This window comes from Panthera pardus, unplaced genomic scaffold, assembly GCF_024362965.1.
Source record: "Panthera pardus isolate Hobbes unplaced genomic scaffold, ASM2436296v1 HiC_scaffold_2, whole genome shotgun sequence".
Classification (NCBI taxonomy): Eukaryota; Metazoa; Chordata; class Mammalia; order Carnivora; family Felidae; genus Panthera; species Panthera pardus.
The window spans coordinates 106943351-106965836 of record NW_026526765.1 but is presented as its reverse complement, the minus strand read 5'-3'; the positions used below and the strand labels follow the sequence as shown (position 1 = coordinate 106965836).

Here is a 22486-nt window from a genome sequence, read left to right as displayed (position 1 = left end):
TAAAGTTCAAGCTTCCAAACACGGAACATAAGACTTTGTTCTCGTGTTCCTGAGAACCTAGAATGGTAGTCTCAATTCTTACCACATCCTGCCTTACATAATGCTTGTAATTCTTGACACACACACAACTCAAGTTTTTTTACTGTGATCTTTGTTCACAGTACCCACTCGTCAGTAACTGCCATGAGTTCTATCTTCAGTCTCCATCAAAATCCAAGACAGCCATCATTTCTTTAGGTAGCCTTTTCTCACTTCTCCAGACTAAGTTAAGTATCCTTCTGTGTTTTTATGAACGCATGTTCAGGTCAATCACTGTATTTATTATACCTGATGTTGTGTTCTGTTGTTTCTCCAACCAACTAAACTATGAACCCCTTCAGGGAAGCAAGTGAGTCTTATATATCTCTGTATCCCCAGTACTTAGCAGAGCGTGTGCTATGCCAGGCACTCAGTCAATGTTTGCTGAAGAAAGGAAGCAATGACATTTTTATCAATATTATTAATAACTCTTCCATCTAGTTAAAATGAAAGTGACCTAGGGTTATATAATTTTAGACGGAGTGAACCATAAATATAGACACATAAAATTGTTTTATTCCTTATTTATTGATGTTTTGGCCTCAGAGAACCAAAGATGTGAACAGATGTACATTAGGGGCAAGAACTAGGGATACCTCTGAGAGATTTTCGTGAAAAGAGGATACGGAGAAAAGAAACAGGGAATTTTGTGGGGAGTGGATCCATCAGCCCAAAAGCAATAGCCTGCGTATTTAGATAATCAGGTTACAGATACAAATCTAAACATAAAATCTATATGCATCTGATGAAAAAGACATACACTGGTTGCTAAGAACGTAAACCAAATATCAATTACCTGCTTAAAGAAGTTGAATGTGTTTAACAGGTATATTAATAAATTCAACCTTTACCAATACAGAATGCTACCTGCCTACCTACAGCAATTTCTAAAATGAATAATATTACTTGAATTATACTAACATATTGATAATCATATACATTAAGGACTGGAAGGGTTCTCAGAGATAATTGGGTATAATATATTACAGATCAAATACACCAAGGCCCAGAGAAGATAAATAATTTAGTTGAAAGTCACGAAGGTAGTTAGAAAGGCCAGGACTTTTTGGATTTTTACTATTAAGTTCACTTTTCCTTCTGCTACATACATACTGCCTCATAGAAAATCTCACTAATTTTCTCCCAAAATTTATTAGTGAGATTTGTATCCAATCCCAACAAAATCACTTTACAAGAAAACCAGTAAAAAGAAATAAATTTTATTCAGATGACAGGTTTTATAAACTATTCTCATACTATGGGGAATTTACTCAAGAATAATTCCAAGAATGTATCTAGGGGACAAAATTACTGAGCAATAAAATTTTTTAATTTGCACACTGTATTAGTTAATGATGCTGAATTTTATGTAACTCTTTTGGACCATTATCAATTGTGTTCCCATTCAGAAAACAAATCTAATGAGCCAATGTATAATCTCTATGATTAACAGAAATAAAACTCACAAATAACTTTACATTACTTTTGTTTCACTATAATTATTAGCATTTTTAACCATGTTAAAATGGGATGAGGCCATCCTTGTGCATGCAGCATTTTCCTATCATTTTTAAGTTTTTTATTTTTTCATTATGATAATGAAAGAACCGTATTTTCAGAAAATACAGCTAAAAAAATACTGAAAATACAGCAAAGGCCAAACAAACACTTAAAAATGTAATAACTTAATAACTCTATGTTTCTCTCCCAACACCTGACTAAACTATTTAAACAAAAGAGTTTCTTTCTGAAGAGGCCATATGACGGAATTAGGTGATGGAAAAGCTAGAAGAGTGAAAGCTTCCTCAGCTATAAAGCTAGAAGAGGGATGTGGGTGTAGCCTCCCTAGATCTCAGCATGGTAAGCAGATATTACGAGGAGCTGTGAGCTCCCCCAGTGTGAGTGAGGTCATGCGAGCAAGGGGAGCTGGATGAAGAAAGAATCAGTACATTTTTCCAGCTTGTGAGGTTACATGTACTTACCTGGTTTCACCATAATGAATTTGCCTGAAGCCATGTCTGTAGGTTAGTAATCTGAAAATTTATAACTGCACCACAGTGAGTACATGCAATCTTTGGTGCTGTGCCATGATAAGTGATTGATGTTTGATGCTGCTAAGTGCTTAACTCACTGGGCGTAAGGGATATCCAAATATCAAGCAAAGTAAGTAACACTGATCATTGTGAAATTAACAGTGTAAGAAACATTTATATCTACTGATAAATGCTTGAAAATGCTTACTCATATAAAATTTTCATTGTTATATAAAGGCTTTCATGATGCAACTCCCTGGCTCTTATATTTTAAAAAGTACAGAATAAAATTCTTAACCCTAAATTTTTGTCACTGCTCTTAAGGTCTAAGACGGAAGTAAAAGAGAGAAACACCCCAAACTGGTCATTTTTGAAACCATAAATTCAGTGTGAAACCTGCTTCAAAACTACAAATTATTTTAGACAAATAAATATATATGTTCACATTTATAAAAAATTTCCACATTACTCATAGAAACAAGCTTCATAAAATTTACATACAGAATAAAAATCAGTTCTAATAATGATTTAGCTGTCATCCTCCTAATTAAAAAGTTCTGTGTTTGAGGTATCACTTTAAGAGATGCCAATATGGCACATTTGTAAAACAACCCAGGAGTCTATCCTAAATATCCTACCCAACACAGCATCATCTCTGCAAGACTCTGAGAGGCTGCACTACGCTTGTCTTTTTAAAAGAGGAAGAGAATTTTAATTGTTACAATAACAGAGGAGGCAGGTACTAGACACTCTGCATTTCATGTAATAGTAAAACTCCCTTATAAGTATTTTCATTATCTTCTTGCCAACACCATTCGCTTAAAATGTCCTAGTTAAGACCAGTGAAGCAGCTTCATTTCCTATGACATCCAAAAAAGTTTCAAGATTTAAAAATGACAGTGAAAAATTTCACTATCTTTATACATTACCATAGGAAATAAAGCTATTAAATTTTTCAGAGTCAAGAGCAAAGCATTATCCCCTACCTCATTTTATCACTGGAAGGTGGACACTTGATTGAGCAATACTCATTAACTGCTAGGTAGATTACCTGTGTTGACTGGAGTAAAGCCATTTACAATCAACTTATAAAGTAACAACACTAGTCAGACACAATCATGAATACCAAAAATGATGTGTTTTGTATGTATAAATATCTATATTTGGGGTGTGGCTATCAAGTAATAAGACTGATTCAATACTTTATAGTCAGCACATTAAAAATCTATTGCCAGAAGACAATGGTCCCATATACGAAAAAAATGTCTATATGGAAAAGGCTGTGGTTTATTGCAAAGCATGATTATATAGCAAATTCCAAGGAAGGTCAAATAATTTCTAAAACCAAATTTTAAAATTTAATGGCTTAGGCTGAAGATTCAGTTACTTTTTGCAGATCTCAGAAGGATTAGGGGTGGAAGAATGCTTTTCCTTTTTTCTCTTCTTTTTTTCCTTTTTGTGGTGTTTCCCCCTTTTTGACTTATTCTTTTTTTCTTTTTTCTTTTCTTTCTTCTGGTATTTTTGTTTCTTTTGTTTTGAAGTGTCCTCTTCAGTGGAACTGGATGAATAAGACCTATGGGCAATAATAGAGACTGACTGATAACTGCATTTATGGCTAATAGCTAAATTTAAATGGGATTTAACTGCCTGAAATCATTCTTGGAGCAAAGTGGGGTATAAACAAAGAAACTCGAAATGTGCTTTATATATTTGTATTCTCTTAAAATACAGACTTCAGAATTTTTGCTCCTTGGTCATAGAAGCTGACAAAACAAATAACTCTATTTTGCTCAACTCTAGTATTAAGTTTTAAACTCAGTAAGGATGCAATAATTTTTCTGTGATTTTCAGCTTTTCATCCTGTTGTACCCTTCAAAATCTTATAAGCTAAACAAAGTGGTATTTACCAAGCCTTTAACATATATACAATTCATTTACATATGCAATAACTTGTTAGCATATTCTTTTTTTTTTTTTAATTTTTTTAATGTTTACTTATTTTTGAGACAGAGAGAGACAGAGCACGAACAGAGGAGGGTTAGAGGGGGAGGGAGACACAGAATCTGAAGCAGGCTCCAGGCTCTGAGTACAGAGCCCGACGCGGGGCTCGAACTCACGGACCGTGAGATCATGACCTGAGCTGAAGTCGGACACTTAACAGACTGAGCCACCCAGGCGCCCCAGCATATTCTCTTAAAAGAGCTACAAAAGGATGCAATTATGTAAAAAGGGCTATATTTGTACCTTGGTAAAAATGGGTGAAAGCTGAAAATTAGCTAAATAAAAGGACTTCTGTTAAATTCCTGTTCAAGTGATACAGATGAGCACTTGCATTCCAAAGTAATTTTCACTAGTTACAAAAAGAGATGTTTTAAATGCATACAAGTAAATGAGGATGATTTATCATTATTCTTTATTTTTCTAATACTCCTCTAATACTAGATTTGGAAAAAAAACTATGCAATTCCTTCCTCTAGTATTAAAAGAGAAAAGTAACAAAAAAAACAGAAAAGGCATCTCTTAAGATCTTATATAAGTAGGTATACAACAATCTCCCCACATCCAAACTCTAAATGTGTCAGAAGACAGAAACTGAGTCAATTAAAAATAAAAAATAAAGACACCTTTTTTTTTTTTTTTTAATGTTTATTCAGTTTTGAAAGACAGAGCGTGAGCAGGGGAGTGGCAGACAAAGAGGGAGACACAGAATTGGAAGCAGGTTCCAGGCTCTGAGCTGTCAGCCCAGAGACCAATGAGGGGCTCAAACGCACAAACTGCAAGATCATGACCTGAGCTGAAGTCAGTTGCTTAACCGACTGAGTCACTCAGGCGCCCCAAAAAAGACAGCTTTCTAAAAAGGTAGTAGTGAGCTAACCGTTAGAAGTTAAAGCCCGGGGCACCTGGGTGGCTCAGTCGGTTAAGCGTCCGACTTCGGTTCAGGTCACGATCTCGCGGTCCGTGAGTTCGAGCCCTGCGACAGGCTCTGGGCTGATGGCTCAGAGCCTGGAGCCTGTTTCGGATTCTGTGTCTCCCTCTCTCTCTGCCCCTCCCCAGTTCATGCTCTGTCTCTCTCTGTCCCAAAAATAAATAAACGTTAAAAAAAAAAAAAAAAAAAAAAAGAAGTTAAAGCCCAAACTAAGAAAACCTGACACAGACCTACAGTAAGCGAGAAATAAATGCATGAGACTTCAAGTCTGTGTCTGCCAGTGATTCTCATGAATTACTTGACTGAATTTCTTGTTTAGAAACTCTGAGTTTTCCCTCATTTCTGTAATGCTGTATTTCTTTCTCCATTTTGTCTTACTTAGACTTCTGGCTTGTTTCCTGAGCTTATTTTCTCATGTATTCTCTTATTCCCTCTTCATCTCTGTTATTGTCAACTCTTGCCTGTTTTCCTGTTTTAAAGACCCTGCTTGACCTCTGGATTCTGAGTAGAGATTGTTTGTACATTTTTCTTTGGCTTTTTGGTCCTGGATTTTAATTTTTAAGGCCCGGTGTTAGACTTGCACATAACAACTCCAAGAGGTGGCAAAATCTCTGCTGAGTATGACTAGAAAATTTCATTTAATTTCAGGCCCTGTCTGAGGTCTGTGAGACCCAAAGTAGAGAGGCTCAAATAAATAATCTGTTACAATAAAACAAGTATCTTAGAATTTGGAAGAAAACAGATAATTTCATTTTGTCTATACACAATCCTTGCTGTGCTAATGCAAATGATTCAACAATACATTAGTCCGACTATAAAATACACTGACCTCTATCTTCCTATTAGCTTTTATGTTAAATATTATTTGACTCCCAACACTTGAGAGAAAATGAACTTTTCTAAATTATGAAGTAGCTGAGGTGTTGAAAGGTATGTATTAAATGCTCTATGAAGTTAACACCTGATTTTCAGAACTTACTCTATTAGAGAACTAGGGTCCAAGTCAGACATTATTATTGTCAAATACCTTAAAAGATATCTGTATATATATGTTTATTCTAGTATATATGAAACTGTACTTGTTAACCATAAAAGAAGCTGCTTCTTAATTCTTGTGATCAATTGCTTTAACCAGTTAGTTGTTAAAAGAGCTGATACTAAAAATTCATTGGCACCTGATGTGGGTTCTGAAAGACCTGAATGATTTTTTAGAATAAGTGGGTACGTAAATCCTATTAATAACTTTGTAGCCATTGCAATGATATTTTGAGAATACAAATACTTAAGCCCCAACATTATATATATGAGGACAAAATATATATGTAAAGAATTTAGACATCATCCAATTAAAAGTGTGGCTGATGTTTTAAACTCTAAATTTTAGAACACAAATAGAATACATAAAAGAAGGGGGGGGGTATTATTTATTTATACCTTAATTTGCTCCAAGAAAAAAAATTCAAGGTGGCTGAGTATTGACTTTAGCTTTGATTCCTCAAGGACTGTTATTTTACTGAAACAACTGAATATCTGATCCCCATTAAGGAAAGAATTAGTGTTAAATTAATTGGACTACACACAAAATATAAAATTTTATAATCCATCTGGGATTCACAGTCCTGCTTTTAAAAAACAATGATGTTAAAAAATACCTTTTTCTTTTTTTTTTCAACTTGATTTTCTCTTTGCTTTTTGCTTTTTTCTTCTCCTCTTCTTCATTTACTCCTGTGTATTGAGGGGAAAGAATCAGGACACCATGAATGTGCACACTAATATGGTATGTATACAGTTTTTCCACTTTGGTTACTGGTTGATGAATTTTATTGGTTAGGAGATACTGCACTTCTCTTGTAACAGTTTCTCCTTTCTTGTTTTTCAAATTGAGGTATAAATTGACATATAACATTATTTATTTTCAGGCATACAACATAATGGTTTGATATTTGGACACATTCCAAAATATTTGCTGTAAGTCAAGTTAACATCTGTCACCATGTTACATACATACCAACAGCATTTTTTTCATGTGATGAGGACTTTTAAGATCTACCCTCTTAGCAACTTTCAAACATACAATACAGTACTATTAACTATAGTCCACATGCTATACATTACAACCCCATGACTTATTTATAACTGGAAGTTTGTACCTCTTTTATTATTTTTTAAAGATTTTGTTTTTAAATAATCTCTCCACCCAACATGAGACTCAAACCTACAACCATGAGATCAAGTGTCCATACTCTATCCACTGAGCCAGCCAGGCACCCCGGTACTCCTTGACCAGCCTTATCACCTGCCTCTAACAACCACAAATCTTTTTCCTTTATCTCTGAGCTTGGCTTTTTTATGTGTTTGTTTCTTTTTTAGATTTCACATATAAGTGAAATCATATAGTATTTGTCCTTCTCTGACTTATTTCACATAGCTTAATACCCTCAAGGTCCACTAATTATTTTTATTTATTGAGAAGCTTATAAAAATATTACATGCTTTTTATAAAAATTTCAACTACTACTAGGTACATTAAATAAAAAATTCAAGTACTCCACTGCTAATTCCTACACCGAATCAATGTCAACAGTTTGGTGGGTACTATTTCAGGTCTTAAAAAACAAAACAATATAATCAAATACAGTCTTTTTTTTTTTTTTTTTTTTTTTTTTTTTTTAAATAGGCTCCATGCCTAGCCTGATGGGGCTTGAACCCATAACCCTCAGATCAAGAGTTGCATGATATACTGACTGAGCTAACCTGGTACCCCTCAAATACAGGTGTTTAAATTTTTCTTTTCCAACAAAATGAGGATTATGGTATTCTAGGATGTTAAGATCACAGGACTGTAAAGAAATCTGATAATATTTATGTCATTGGTACCCTAGAAGGAAAGAATATATACTATTCTCTAACTTGTTTCTGAAATACACAATTTGGTGTGTTTTCTGTTAAGCTTGCTCTCCATACAACCAAATATGCACATACAATCACTTATACAAAATAGTTACAAATAAGTCCCAAGTTTTTCTCTTTTTTGAAAGATGGATAAGTGATATTTTATATGGAATATAAATACAGTGGCATGTATAATATTTTGCAACTTATTTCACATTTGTCAAAAATCAGTTGCACAGAAAAAAAGTTAAGTTGGACTTCTGCTTCTGGGAAGAGGAGTAAGTGTAGTTTTCCTATTTCTCCCAGTAAGTTCAACTAAAAATACCAGACATTGTAAAAACAAACATAAAAACTGAAAAGTAGGGGTCCCTGGGTGGATCAGTCGGTTGAGTGCCCGACTCTTGAATTCGGCTCAGGTCATGATCTCACAGTTCATGGATTCGAGCCACCTGTCAGGCTATGAGCTAGCAGTGCGAAGCCTGCTTGGGATTCTCTCTCTTTCTGCTCCTCCCCTGCTTGTGCTCTCTCTCTCAAAATAAATAAGTAAACTTAAAAACAACAACAACTTTAAAGTAGAAATAAGACAGACTAGCTATGGATCTTGAAATCCAGAGAAAGACACGGGAGTGAGTTCTGTGGAATTCTTGCTTCCTTTAGCTCAGACTTGGAGCTGAAGAAGCTGGCAGCTTTGGCAATTCCAATACAGGTACAGATAAAAAGATTTCTCTAGCCTAAAGACCAAAACAGAGACAGCCTAGTGACAGATAGGTTGTAAGTAACAACGGCCCTTACTCAAGCCGAACACCACAGAAAAAACTGGCACAACCCCCACCCATGTCAGCAGACTCTGAGTGGGGAACCTAGACATTCCCCCTTATCAAGCTGTGATAAGATCTCCCAATTCCTCAGCATGAGAAGTCTAAGTAGGTAACCAGGACCTTTATCACTACCCAGTAAAGAGATCTCCACTAATAGTGTCAATAAAGACCACTTGGGAAGACTTGACTTCTGCTGCCAGCCAGTAGTAATGAGGTACCCCTCCCATCTATGCTGAAATGATGTCAGAAGATATCTAAGAAAGTCAGCGCATTCATCATCACCCAGTAGTAAGTAACAAGACCACTCCCACCATGGGATACCAATAGGGAGCTAGAACTCATCCCCTCACCCAGCAGTAACAAGAAGCCATGACCACTTTGAGTGTTGGTGGAACCTAAGTGGGGAAGGAGAACCTCTGTCTCCCCCTGGCAATAAAAAGCCACTTTCTCTTCTGGGGTGGTACCAAGGAAAATCATATAAAAGACAAGGTTTAAGGAAAGCCAACATTTCATAATACAATATAAACATGTCCAAATTTTGGTTGAAAAGAACTCATCAAAGTCCAGAACCAGGAAGATCTTAAATTGAATGAAAAATGAAACAATCAATATAACAACCCCACAATGAGATTATTTTTAAAATAATCTAAAAAAGATTTTAAAGTAGTCATCATAAAAATGTTTCTAAGAAACAAAATGCTTGAAAAAAGTGAAAAAAATATGAAAACCCCCCAAAATGGGACAAAATCCAAAGAACCAAATAGAAATTTTAGAACTAAAATAACAATAAATGGAATTAAAACACTCAGTGGATGGGCTCAATAGCAGAATGCAAAGCACTGAATAGAAATATCACTGAATGGGAAAACAGAACAATAGAAATCACCCAATCTGAGCAATGGAGAAGAAACAGATTTAAAGAAAAGAAATGAGACTTGGGGATCTGTGGGATAGTAACACAAGATACAATATTTATGTCACTGGAGACATAAAGAGTATAAAGAAGGAGGGGCTTAAAAAGTACTTGAAATCCATATCGAGATATGAAAATTAAACTTTTGAAAACTAATGAAAAAAAAATCTTGAAAACAGCCAGAGAAAAATAATATATTACTTATACGAATGAAACAATTAGAATGAAAGCAGATTTCTTATTAGAAAGCATGGAAGACAGAAAGAAGTGGCCATTTTTTAAATGCTGAAAGAAATGTCAACCTGGAATCCTCTACCCAGTAAAAATATTATTCAGGAATGAAGGAGAAATTAAGACATTCTCAGATAAGGAAAAAGTAAAAGGATTCATCACCAGCAGACAGACCCTAAAAGAATGGCTAAAGAAAATTCCTTAAATGGAAAGGAAATGATAAAAGAAGGAACACTGGAACATCAAGAAGAAAGAATAGAATAAGCAAAGCCCTGAGTACAACAGGCTTTCCTTCTCTTGAGTTCCTAACTTATGTTTGATTGTGGAAGCAAAAACTACATCATTGTTTCATGTGGTTTTAAATGTATGTGGAGAATATATTTATGACAAGTGTATTGTAAAGGAAAGAGGGTAAAGGGACATAAAGGGAGGCATGGTTTCTACTCTTCGCTTGTCCTGGTAAAAAGACCAGTAGATTGTGGTAAATTATGTATATATAATCTAATACCTAGAGCAACCACTAAAAATGCCATATAAAATATCATAGAAAAATTAAAAAAAAAAACACTATGGACGCAATGTGTCTTTGACACTACAGATAAATTATACGCAATTCTATAGGTGTTCCAGTGACACTACAGATAAAACTAAAAAATGTTCAAGTAGTAATCCACAGGAAGGCAGAGAAAAAAAACAAGAATGGAAAACAAAGAATGAAAAACAGAGTGAACAGAAAACAAATAATAAAGTGGTAGGATTAGCTCTAACATATAAAAAATTACATTAATGTAAAAAAATACCAATTAAAAGAAAGTGGTTGGTAAAGTTGATTGAAAAATATGACTCACCTATACACTGCCTACAAGACTCCCACTTCAAAGAAGATATAGACACACTGAAAATAAAAGGATAGAAATGGATATGCCAAACAAGCATTATTAAAGGAAAGCTAGAGTGACTGTATTAAGATCAGATAAAATAGACTTCAGAAAAAAGAAAATTACCAGTGAGAGAAAGGGCCAAATATAATGATAAAAGTTTCAACTCACCAATAAGACATATCCTAAATGTGTATGCACCAAACAATAGAGCTAAAAAATACATGAAGCAAAACTGACAGACCTTAAAGGAGAAACAGACAAATCTACAATTCTCTCAACAATTAATAGATGCTACACATAAAGTCAGCAAGAATGCAGAAGAACTCAACAACCATCAATCAATAGAATCTAAACAAGATTTAAAATCACTCTACCCGACAAGAGTAGAATACACATTTTTTTCAAGTACCTACAGAACATAGACCAAGACAGAATATATCCTCTGTCATAAAACAAAACTTAACAAACTTAAAAGAACTGAACTCATACAGAGTTATGTCTCTGTCCTTAATGGAATCAAATGAGAAATCAGTAACAGATAACAGGGCAATTTCTAAACAGTTGGAAACAAAACAACACTTTTAAATAATCCATTGGGCAAAGAGGAAGTCTCAAGGAAAACAAAACATACTTAACTGAATGAAACTGATATATATTAAAATTTGTGTAACACAGCTAAAGCAGTGCTGTGAGGAAAATTTATAGCACTAAATGCTTAGGATAGAAATGAAGAAAAGTTTCAAACTGATTACATCTTAACTTTGATCTCAAGAGCCTAGGGGGAAAAAGCTAAATAAACCCAAAGCAAGTAGAAGGAAGAAAAATAATAAAGCACAAGAATTAAAAAAATTGAAAACAAAACAAAAAAATTAGAGAAAAATAATGAAACAAGCAGCTGGTTCAATAAAATTGACAAATCTCTGGAAAAATGTGAAAGAAAAAAAGACACAAATCATCAATATCAGAAATGAAAAAAGGGTTACCACTACAGACCCTATATACATCAAAAAGATAAATGAAAGCTATGAACACCCTACAAAAATAAATGTGACAACTTGGATAGTATGGACCCCTTTCTCAAAAAACAAAATGCCACAACTCACCTAACAGGAAGTAGATAATTTCAATAACCCTTTAACTATTGAGGAAATTTAATATCTAACTTTAAGACTTCTAAAAAAAATCTTCAGGCCCAGATAACTTCACTGAAGAACTCTACCAAACATTTAAAGAAAAATAAACACTACTTTCATACAAGTCTTATGCAATTTTATCCAAAAATAGAAGGAAATTTTATCAATACTCTATGTAACTCTTACTCTGATTCCAAAATTAGACTAAAATAGTACAAAGCAAGAAAACTACAGACCAACATCTTTCATGAATACAGATGGAAAAATCCTTAACAAAATTTAGCAAATAGAATTCATGGATACAAGGCTGGTTCAATTTTCAAAAATTAATTAATATAATCTACCATATTAACAAGCTAAGAAAAAATCATAATATCATACTGATCAATGAAGAATTGGCAAAATCTGACAACCATTCTATAATAAAAACTGTAAAAAAAATGGGAATAGAGAGAATATTTCTCAACTTGATAAAAGGCAACTACATAAAACTTTCCACTAAAATTACACTTAATGGTGAAAGTTTAAGTGTTTTTGCCCTCTAGGATTAGAATCCAGGTAAGAAAGTCATCTCTCACCACTCTTTCTCAATACAGTACTATAAGTTTTAGGTATGGCAATAAAACAACAACAACAACAAAAGAAAAAAAAAACAAGAAATAAAGACATAGATTAAAGGAGAAAAATAAAACCATTCCCATTTGCAGATGATATGATGGTTTACATAAAAAATATCAAGGAATCTATAAAAAATGAAATTATTGAGTTCAGCAAGGATATAAGAGAAAAAGACAGAAAGGTATTGCCTTTCTACACACTGGTAATAAATACACAGAAACAAAATTCAAAATACACCATTTAGGAGATAAATTGCCTGCTGTAACCGCCCAGTTGTGCCTGTCCACCAGACACCCACTCTCGCAAGAAGAAGCCTCTCTTCACTGTGCTCAGTCTCTGCATCCCTCCTTTGATTGGGTCAGTGGGCTTATTTCTCACAAAAACTACACAGTAATCTATGTAAACAAGTGAAAGACCTACATAAATGGAGAGACAGACTAAGTTCTTGAATTGGAGACTCAACATAGTAAAGATATCTATTCTCCCTAAACTGAAATACATGTTTAATGCCATTCGTGTCAAAATCTCAGCAAGATTTCTTTCTAGACATAGAATTATTCTAAAAATCTACATGGAAAGAATAGAAAGTAGTTAAAATATTTCTGGAAAAGAATAAAGTGGGAAGAATCAGTCTACTCAATTTCAGGACTTATTATATAGCTACCATTAATCACGACTGTTGGCGGTGGTGGAAGAACAGACACATAGATCAAGGGAACAGAAGAGAGAACTCAAACAAACCCACACAAATATGACCACCTGGTTTTTGGCAAAAGTACAACAGCAATTCAATGGAGGAAAGATAGCTTTCCAACAAAGAGTGCTAGAATAATTGCTTATCTTTTTTTTTTTTTAACGCTTATTCATTTTTTGAGAGACAGAGAGAGACAGAGCAAGAGTGGGGGAGGGGCAGAGAGAGAGAGAGAGAGGGAGACACAGAATCCGAAGCAAGCTGCAGGCTCTGAACTGACAGCACAGAGCCTGATGTGGGGCTCGAGCTCACAAACCATGAGATCATGACCTGAGCCGAAGTTGGACGCTTAACCGACCGAGCCACCAGGCGCCCTAATAATTGCTTATCTTAAGCAAAATAATAAAACTTGTCCTAAATATCTCATCTTCTACAAAAATCAACTCAAAATGAATCATGGACTTAAAGTGAAAATGTAAGACTACAAAATTTTTTGGGGAGAGTGCAAAAGGTGATTTTATTAAAGCATGGGGACAGGACCGTGGGTAGAGAGAGCTGCACTGGGGTTGTCAAGAATGAATGGTTATTATATACCATGGACTTGGAGGAGGTAGAGTCAAAAGGTAAGTTTTCAAAAAGATTTTCACATGCTAAAGACTCACAGACTACTGGAAGCCTAGCTATTGTCAAACTAAGGTTGTTTTTCTCTCTAGCAAAGCATTAAGACAGTAGGGAGTTCCTGGACTTAAGGCTATTGATGGAATTGCCTTTTTCTTATGAACTGGTGGAGAGTCTAACCAGTTTAACCATTTGTTTTTTGTCCTTTCTTGTTTTGGGATAGCTGGGAGTATCCAAGGAATATCATATATGTCCTACCTGGGGGGTGGTGTGATAGCTTGTAAAAAAAAGTAAAGGGGACCATCTTTGGGATCTAAAGATAGGAAGAGTTCTTATCTTTGACACCAAAAGTAATCTAAAAAAGGAAAAATTGAGAAATTGGATTTTATGAAAATTAAAAACTATTACACTGTTCAAGACCTATTAAGAGGATGGAAAGATAAGCAACATATTAAGAGAAAGTATTTGCAAACCAGATATCCAACAAAGGACTAGAATCTAGAGTACATAAAGGATTCAACAGTAATGAGATGATGTTTAACATCATTAGCAATCAGGGAAATGTAAGTTAAAATCACATTGAGATATAACTTCACACCTGTCAGAATGCTAAAATATATATATTTTTTAAGTTTATTTATTATTGGAGGGAGAGCATGAACAGGGGAGGGACAGACAGAGAGGGAGAAAGACTCCCAAGCAGGCTCTGGGCTGTCAGCATGGAGCCGGACGTGATCTCCAGCTCAAGAACCCTGAGATCATGACCTGAGCCGAAATCTAGGTGGATGCTTAACTGACTGAGTCACCCAAGTGCCCCTATCAGAATGCTTAAAAAAAAAAAAAAAAAAGACAATATCAAATTCTAGTGAGGCTGCAGAGAAACTGGGTCATTCATACATTTTTGGTAGGGAAGTAAAATAGTATAGCCACTCTGAAAAACAGTCTGGCAGTTTATTAAGAAACTAAAGATACAAATACCATAAAACCCAACAATTGTACTTCTGGGTATTCATTTCATAGAAATGAAGATTTCTGTTCACCCAAATCCTGTTAATAGCAGCTTTATTTGTAATAGCCCCTAATGGTACACAAGTCAGATATCTTTCAGTGGGTGAAGAGTTAAACAAACTATGGGATATCTATGTGATAAAACACTACTCGATAATTAAAAGAAACAAACTACTAAAATATGCAGCAACCTCAGTGAATCTCTAGAGAATTACAGCTAGCTGAAAAAAATCTAAAAAGATTACATACTATATGAATCCATTCATAAAACATTTTTGAAATTACAATATTACAGAAATGGCAAATTTTTGGTTGCCAGAAATTAAGAAGGTAGTAAGGACAAGAGAGAAGTGGGTGTGGCTTTTAAAAAGGCAATATGAAAAAATAAATAAAAAATAAAGATTAAAAAGGCGATATGAGTGATGCAAATATTCTGTATCTTGACTCTACCAATGTCAGAATCCTGGTTGTGATACTATACTACAATTCTGGAAGATATTATCATTGGCTTGTAAAATTATAAAATTGGCTTGTCAGTTTCTAAAACAGCCTGCTAGAATTTTGATTGTGTTTAGTTTGAATCTATAAATCAAGGGGGGAGAAATGACATCTTAAAAATATTTAATCTTCTATTCCATGAATATGGTATATCTTTTGATTCATTCATTAATTTCCCTCAGCAATGTTTTATATGCTTCAGTCTTGTGCATCTTTTAGTCAGTTTATCCCTAAATATTTCATATTTTTAATGCTATTATAAAAGGTATTTTTAACATTTCAGTTTCTGATTGTTTATTGTCACAATACAGAAATACAATTGATTTTTTGCCCATTGATTGATCTTATATTCTACAACTTTGCTAAACTTCATTCTTAGGTTATTAGGTTACAGAAGTTTTCTTTGGTAGATTTCACAGGATTTCTACATAGACGACTATGTCATCTGCAAATAGTTTTCACTCTTTATTTTCCAATCTGGATGCCTTTGATTTCTTTTTCTTGCCTTAATCTTCACCACAAAGTTGACTAGTGGCTAGAATCTTCACCACAAAGTTGAGTAGAAGTGGGAAGAGTAGACATCTTTGCTTTGTTCCTTATGTTATGGAAACATTCAGTCTTTTACCATTAGGTATTATGTAATCTTCCAGTTTTTTTGTTTTTTTTTTTTGATGTCCTTTATGAAGTTGATAAAGTTCCCTTCTTTTCCTAGTTTACTATCAAACTATCAGAAATGGACAGTGGACTTCTTTGAATTATTTAAAATACTGTAATTATCATCTACGTGTTCTTTTGTAAAGAGCTGTTAAAAATGATGAATTACATTGTCTTGTTTTAGAACGTGAAACAAATCTTATACTATTGGGATAAACTTTACTTGGTTATATTATCCTTTTCACATATTGTTGGATTTGATTTGCTAAAGTTCTTTTAATTGCCTAAAATTGCTTAAAATTCTGTTTGTGCTTGTGTTTATAGGAATCTCTACTTTTCTTGTAGTTTCTCAGAGGAATGCTGGTCTTAAAAATTGAGTTGGAAAGTTCTCCATCATATTCAATTTTTAAGATCTTATGTAGAAATGGCATTATTTCTCCTTCAACATCTGGAAGAATTAGGAGAGAAGTCATTCAGCTATGGAGTTTGCTTTGTTGAAAGTTTTTAAGCTAACCATTTAACTTCTTTAATAGATGCAGGCTATTCAGTTCATTTTTTGAGAGAGTTTTTATAGTTTGTATGTTTCAACTAATTGTCTTTTATCTAAGTTGTTCAACTTATTGGCATTTCCACAATATTCCCTTATTTTACTATCTGTATAATCTGTAGTATTATCACTTATTTCATTTCTGGTATTGTTTCTTTGTTTTGTTTTTGTTTCTTTTCTTTTATTTTTGTTTGTTTTTGTTTTGATTTTTTTTGTTTTGATTTTTACCTGATCAGTTTGGATAGCAATTTTTCAATTTTATAGATCTCAAAGAACCAGCTTTTGGTTTTACTAATTTTCTCTATTGTTTTCCTATTTTCCATTTCAGTGATTTCATCTCCAATCTTTTTATTATCTTTCTTCTGCTTACTTTGGGTTTCATTCACTTTTCTTTTTCTAGTGTGTTAAAGCAGAGGTGAAGTCATAAATTTGAGATATTTCTTCTTTCTAATACAGGAAGTTAGTGTTATAATTTCCTTTAGGTACTGTTTTATGAGCACCCCATAAATATTGTGTTTTTATTCATTCAGTTCAAAATACTTTGTAATTTCCTTTTGCATTTTTTCTTTGACCCAGTGGGTTATTTAGAAGTGTTAGGTTACATATATTGGGTGAATTTTCCAGGAAGCTGTCACTATATTTCTAATTTAATTTCCTTGTGGCTAGAGAATATATTTTGCATAATGTGAACCCTTTAAAATCTATCAAGGCTTGTTTTATAACACAGAATAAGGTCTATCTAGCTAGACATTCTGTGTGAACCTGAAAAAAATGTGTACTCTGCAGTTGTTGGGTGAGGTGTTCTATAAATATTAAAAAGGTCAAGTTGGCTGACAGTGTTATTCAAGTCTTATATCCTTTCTGATTTACTGTCTACCTGTTCCATCAATTATTGAGACAGGCATAGTGACTGACATCTACAACTGTAATTGTGAATTTGTTTATCCACAAGGATTTTCCGTGGTAGTTCTATCAGGGTTTGTCTCATATAGTTTAAATTTGTTATTAGGTACATAACCACTTAGTATTCATAAATACTTAGTATTCATATGTCCTCTTCACTAACACTTTTATCATTTTAAAGAAACCCTCTTTATCTCTAGAAACATTCTTTGTTTTGAAATTGACTTGATCTGATATTAGTCACTTTAGCTTTATCTCGAGATTTTTTTTTTTTTTTTTGTAGCTATAATAAGCTCAGAATGACTACTGTAAACATGCCCCTTCCCAAAGTTATAAGAAACAAAGCAAATACATAGCTATGGGAAAAATAACCTCTTCCATTTAGGAATGATGGATAAAGAGTCCACTGACTAGATTATATAGAGAAATTAGTTCTAATAAAAACAAAACAATCCCAGAATTTAAGACATCTTTTTTCCTGGCTACTACCCTTAGGAACTAGCAGTACTTACGATAACAGTATATGAGAATTCAAGCACTGAAGATGAAAGTTTGATTTAGACAGTTCAGTGTTTCCATACTATCATTCTTAAAATGATTCCACCTCTATTGAAGGTCTTTCTGAGACAGGATATTGAAATGTACACAGGCATAGGGAAAAGAATTTGAGTTTCTGCAAAACAGGAATTTCTTGCTAAAAGATACAAACACTGGAGTAAAAAATTGAAGGCAAAAGCCTCCTTAGCACTTAAATTTTTTGACAATCAACAAGAGTGGCAGTCTCTTGTGTGACATACAGAAGTCGGAGGATATGATCCTGTGCTTGGAGACAACTCTGTAATAATAAGAAAAAACCGTCCAGTAGTACCTGCAGGGTCAGATACCAGATCTTTGTCTGCATATGTCACCAGGTTTGTAGCCACTCCAGCTGCTTTTAAATACTTGACTAGATAGTTCCCAACCTAGATCCATTCATCTAAATTTCCCAATCACTGCTGAGACTTCTAATCAACTACTTTGCAAATATCTTTTGTAGTTTTCTTATAAAAAGTACATTTTGAGCCAAACAGAGGTTTATTTCAATTACCCCATGGATTCATGTAAGCCCTATCTTTATGAACCCTGAAACCACCAGTATAAGTCATTTACTTGAATCTGATTCCAGCAGTTATTAAAGGAAATAACAAATACAATTATGGTAATATGCGAATATCTCATTTTGGCATTTTTTCCTGGGCAGTGTTCAGTATCAACCATCTTTAAATGATATCAAGTATGAATTTAACATAAAACTTTTTTTCATGTGTATTTATTTCTGAGAGAGAGTGTGTGAGGGTCCGAAGCAGGCTTTGCACTAACAGCAGAGAGCTCAACGTGGGGCTCGAACTCAGGAACAGTGACATCATGACCTGAGCCAAAGTTGGATGCTCAACCGACTGAGCCACACCTAGGCACCCATGACATATAACTTTCTTTTATCTATCTATCTATCTATCTATCTATTTATTTATTTATTTAATAAAACTTTCTTAACCAAACCAAACCATCAAAATAACCCCAAACCTCCAAATTTGTCAAAATATATTTATTTTCTGGACTGAAATAAAAGAATATCATAAAATATTAAGGGATGTATGAGTAGAGGAATACCTCCTAATTACAGGTAAATAGCTAATTAACATTAAATAACACTAGGTAAAATAGAATGAGAAAAAAAATCCATACTCTTGAACTTCTTGGGTCCTTTGTAAATAGTAAAATTTTACCTTGACTTTCTGTATATTCTAATATAAACAGGGCTTCAAATATTTGCTACTATCATATACAATTCCAAAGGAAAGTTTCTCAGCAAGTTTAAAACACAGTATAAAACCTTAACGAGTTTCCTAGAGTATTGTAGTGTCACTAGACAGTAAGCATTTTCACACATAAGCATACACATACACACATTGTGAGTCAATAAGATTGTATAATCCTTATCAGACACTGATTGTTCAATCTTTCCCTGTTCACAGCACTGGTAACACAATTTTAGAAGGTTGTACAGGTTCCAGGTTGTTGATTATAATAAAACTGCAATGATTGTACCCATCCATGTCAAGTCCTGCTCTCACATTTTCTAATTTGTGTCAAAAAATTGATATATTTGTCATTTAGACTATTTTCTTTGTTTTAAATGAAAGATTATTTTCTTTTAATTCCCTAAGTATATAAAATGCATTGAAAATATACAATATAATAGAAATAAATACAAACAGAAGCAAAAAAGAACATAACATACAAAAATAAATTTTGGGTTTTATTTTTTGGTGACATTTATCTCTCCTCCCCTTTATGTCTCTGTTTCATGAAAGCAGAACAACTAATTAATGTAAGCACATTAAAAATTCTTAGCTTTCTCCCGGCTCACTATTTTTATTGTCATTAAAAACAAAAACAAAAAGCACACACACACACACAAAACTTAGTCAAGATAGTTGGTACAAGAGCTCCCCACCTTGAAGAACCAAGGCAGGATTCAAGGAACCCTCAGGAGTACTAAAGGATATGGCATGAGAACTCAAAATCAATAGGTCAGTGTTTTACCCTGACCCCATCAGACATCCTGAGCAGTAACAGAAAGTTATCAATGGAACTAAGAACCACAGCCTCTACACTCCCTTCTTCCCTGTATTTAGGAACCAATTTATTGTTTATTTGAGTGGCAGGAGGTGGGGGGGGGGGGGCCACTGGGCTTCCACTAGATAACCATGAAATAAATTTGTATCCCCTTAAAAAATGTTTAATGTTTATTTATTTTTGAGAGAGAGAGACAGAGAGAGAGAGAGAGAGACAGAGCATGAGTGGAGGAAGGTCAGAGGGAGGAAGACACAGAATCTGAAGCAGGCTCCAGGCTCTGAGCTGTCAGCACAGAGCCCAATGTGGGGCTTGAACTCACGAATGGTGAAATCATGACCTGAGCTGAAGTCGGACTTAACTGACTGAGTCACCTGGATCCCTTTTATAATACTTTATTACTGAAATCTGCATGATATACAGGAATGAGCACTCTCCTGAGTGGGAGTCATGATACTGGGAAACAAGTTCTGAGCCTGTAAGTGACCATAGGCAAGTGTACCTTTTTAAGAAAGAAAATCTACATTGAGTCAGTCATTTTCAGCGTGAAAGTAAGGGAAAGCTGATTCGAACAAGGAAGTTTTATCCCTTCCTGGTGATTATGGTATGTTAACTCCCTCCCTTTCCTGCCAGGGTAGATTTGTCCCAGGTGTTCTGATTGAAAAATCACCTCTAGAATAAACCTCTATTCACGATGACAGGGTACTTTATCCTTCAAGATTCATATGGTGAAGGAAAAAAAAGTGAAGAACCAAAAGACTACATAATCTCCACGGTAGGAGAGCAGCACACTACAGTGTAAACAGTATAGGACCAGTAGGCAAGAAACACAGATCACGGTGCTGGCTTCACTATGATGAGTTAGTCACTTGGGAGTCATCTGTCTTCAGTTCCTTTTCTGTAAAAGTAGGTTTAAATTATGTGTTTTCTAAGAGGTTTACTAATTCTCAAGTTTTTGTTTTTGTTTGGTTTTGGGATTTGGGGGGTGGCAGTTTCTGTTTGTTTTTTGTTTTTAGACACAGCAGTGTAGATGGATGGGATAGAAACTGTCCTTGTGGAATTGGCAATCTTGGGCTTTCTCTCCTAGAATCTTCAGCTTTGCTCCTTCAGCCTGCTCTCTATGCCTGGTGCCTGTCTTCCTGAGATCTCCTTTACAAGTGACCTAGGGACTCCCTTCCTATCTCCTCTACTTCCTATATAAAGTCTTCTTTCTTAGGGTATATTCCCTTACTTTGGTAGAAACCTCTGGAATCAGTGCTCTCAGAAAGGGTATGTGAGAGATAATTTTTTTTTTTTTTTTTTTCATTTTGAATGTCTGCCAATGCCTTTATTCTATTCCATACTTGGTTGATAATTTGGTTGGGTATATCATTCTAATTTGGATACAACTTTCCTTCAAAAATCTGAAAGCATTATCCACATCTACTAGCTTCCAGTATCACTTTAGAGAAGAACAAGGTTATTCTGACTCCTGATTTTTTACCTATGACTTGTTTTATCCTTGACTCTGGAAATTTCAATTATATTCTCATTTCCTATGATACGAAATTTTGTAACAGTGTGCCTTTATGTGAGTCTAATTTTAACACTGTGCTTAGTACTGGTTGAACCCTTTCATCTGGAAACTAATGTCCTTCAGTTCCTGGAAATTCCTTCTGTATTCTCTATCTGGGACTCATGTGAATGAAGTATTTCCTAGACTGATTCTTCAATTGTCTTAACTATTTTTTTCCTTCCCTTGTTTTGCTTGTTAGATTTATCTTCCATCTCTGTTAAGTTCTTTATGTCTGCTTCTTTTTTAATTTCCAAAAGTTCTTTTGCTGATTTGTTCTTTTTATAGTATCTTATTCTGTTTCATGGGTGCTGTATCTTATCTTTCTATAAAACTGGATATTAATGATTTCTGTTTTCTTCTCCTTTCACAGCCTGTGTATCCTTCAAGCTGACTTTTTTTGTTCATTGGTTGGTTTTAGTATCTATATTTCACTTGAGAGTCTTTCCTCAGAAATTTAGTGCTTGTTGATTGTCTAAAAAGCTGAAGCTTTGAGCAAGCAAAGCATGGAAATCTCAACTTAACTGATAATGTGACTATGTCACGTCTTTGGTCATTATCTTTATTTCTTTTTTCTTAGACTGGGCAGATCTCCCAGAGATGGATCTTCAGATCTTCTGCCTGGGTGATACATGTCTGGGAACCAAACAGGTGAAGATGGCTGGAAGGTTCTCACCTTTAACTTACTGTTTTCATCTGTGTTTGGTATATCTCAGTTTAAAGACCCTTTGTTTTACCTGTCTAGAAAACGGAGCTGCAATAGCCTAACTGAGGTAATGGAGGGAAGCCATCTGGCTTCACAGAGTAGGGAAAGGTAACTGAAGGGAATTACTTCAGATTTTTAACCAATTCCTGTTTTTAGCTTTACTGACATCC

At 34.4% G+C, this 22486-nt stretch overlaps 1 protein-coding gene across 1 annotated transcript in view; it reads right to left on the bottom strand.

Annotated features, from left to right (window-relative positions):
- Window positions 1-587: 587 nt before the first annotated feature.
- Window positions 588-22486, bottom strand: part of SREK1IP1 (SREK1 interacting protein 1) — a 44048-nt gene continuing 22149 nt past the window's right edge. Inside the window, exons 4-5 of the mRNA XM_019414337.2 lie at window positions 6690-6762; window positions 588-3684 (exon numbers count right to left, since the gene is read on the bottom strand). Coding sequence (XP_019269882.1) covers window positions 3495-3684; window positions 6690-6762 — 263 coding nt within the window. The 3' untranslated portion in view covers window positions 588-3494. The remainder of the gene's footprint in view (window positions 3685-6689; window positions 6763-22486) is intronic.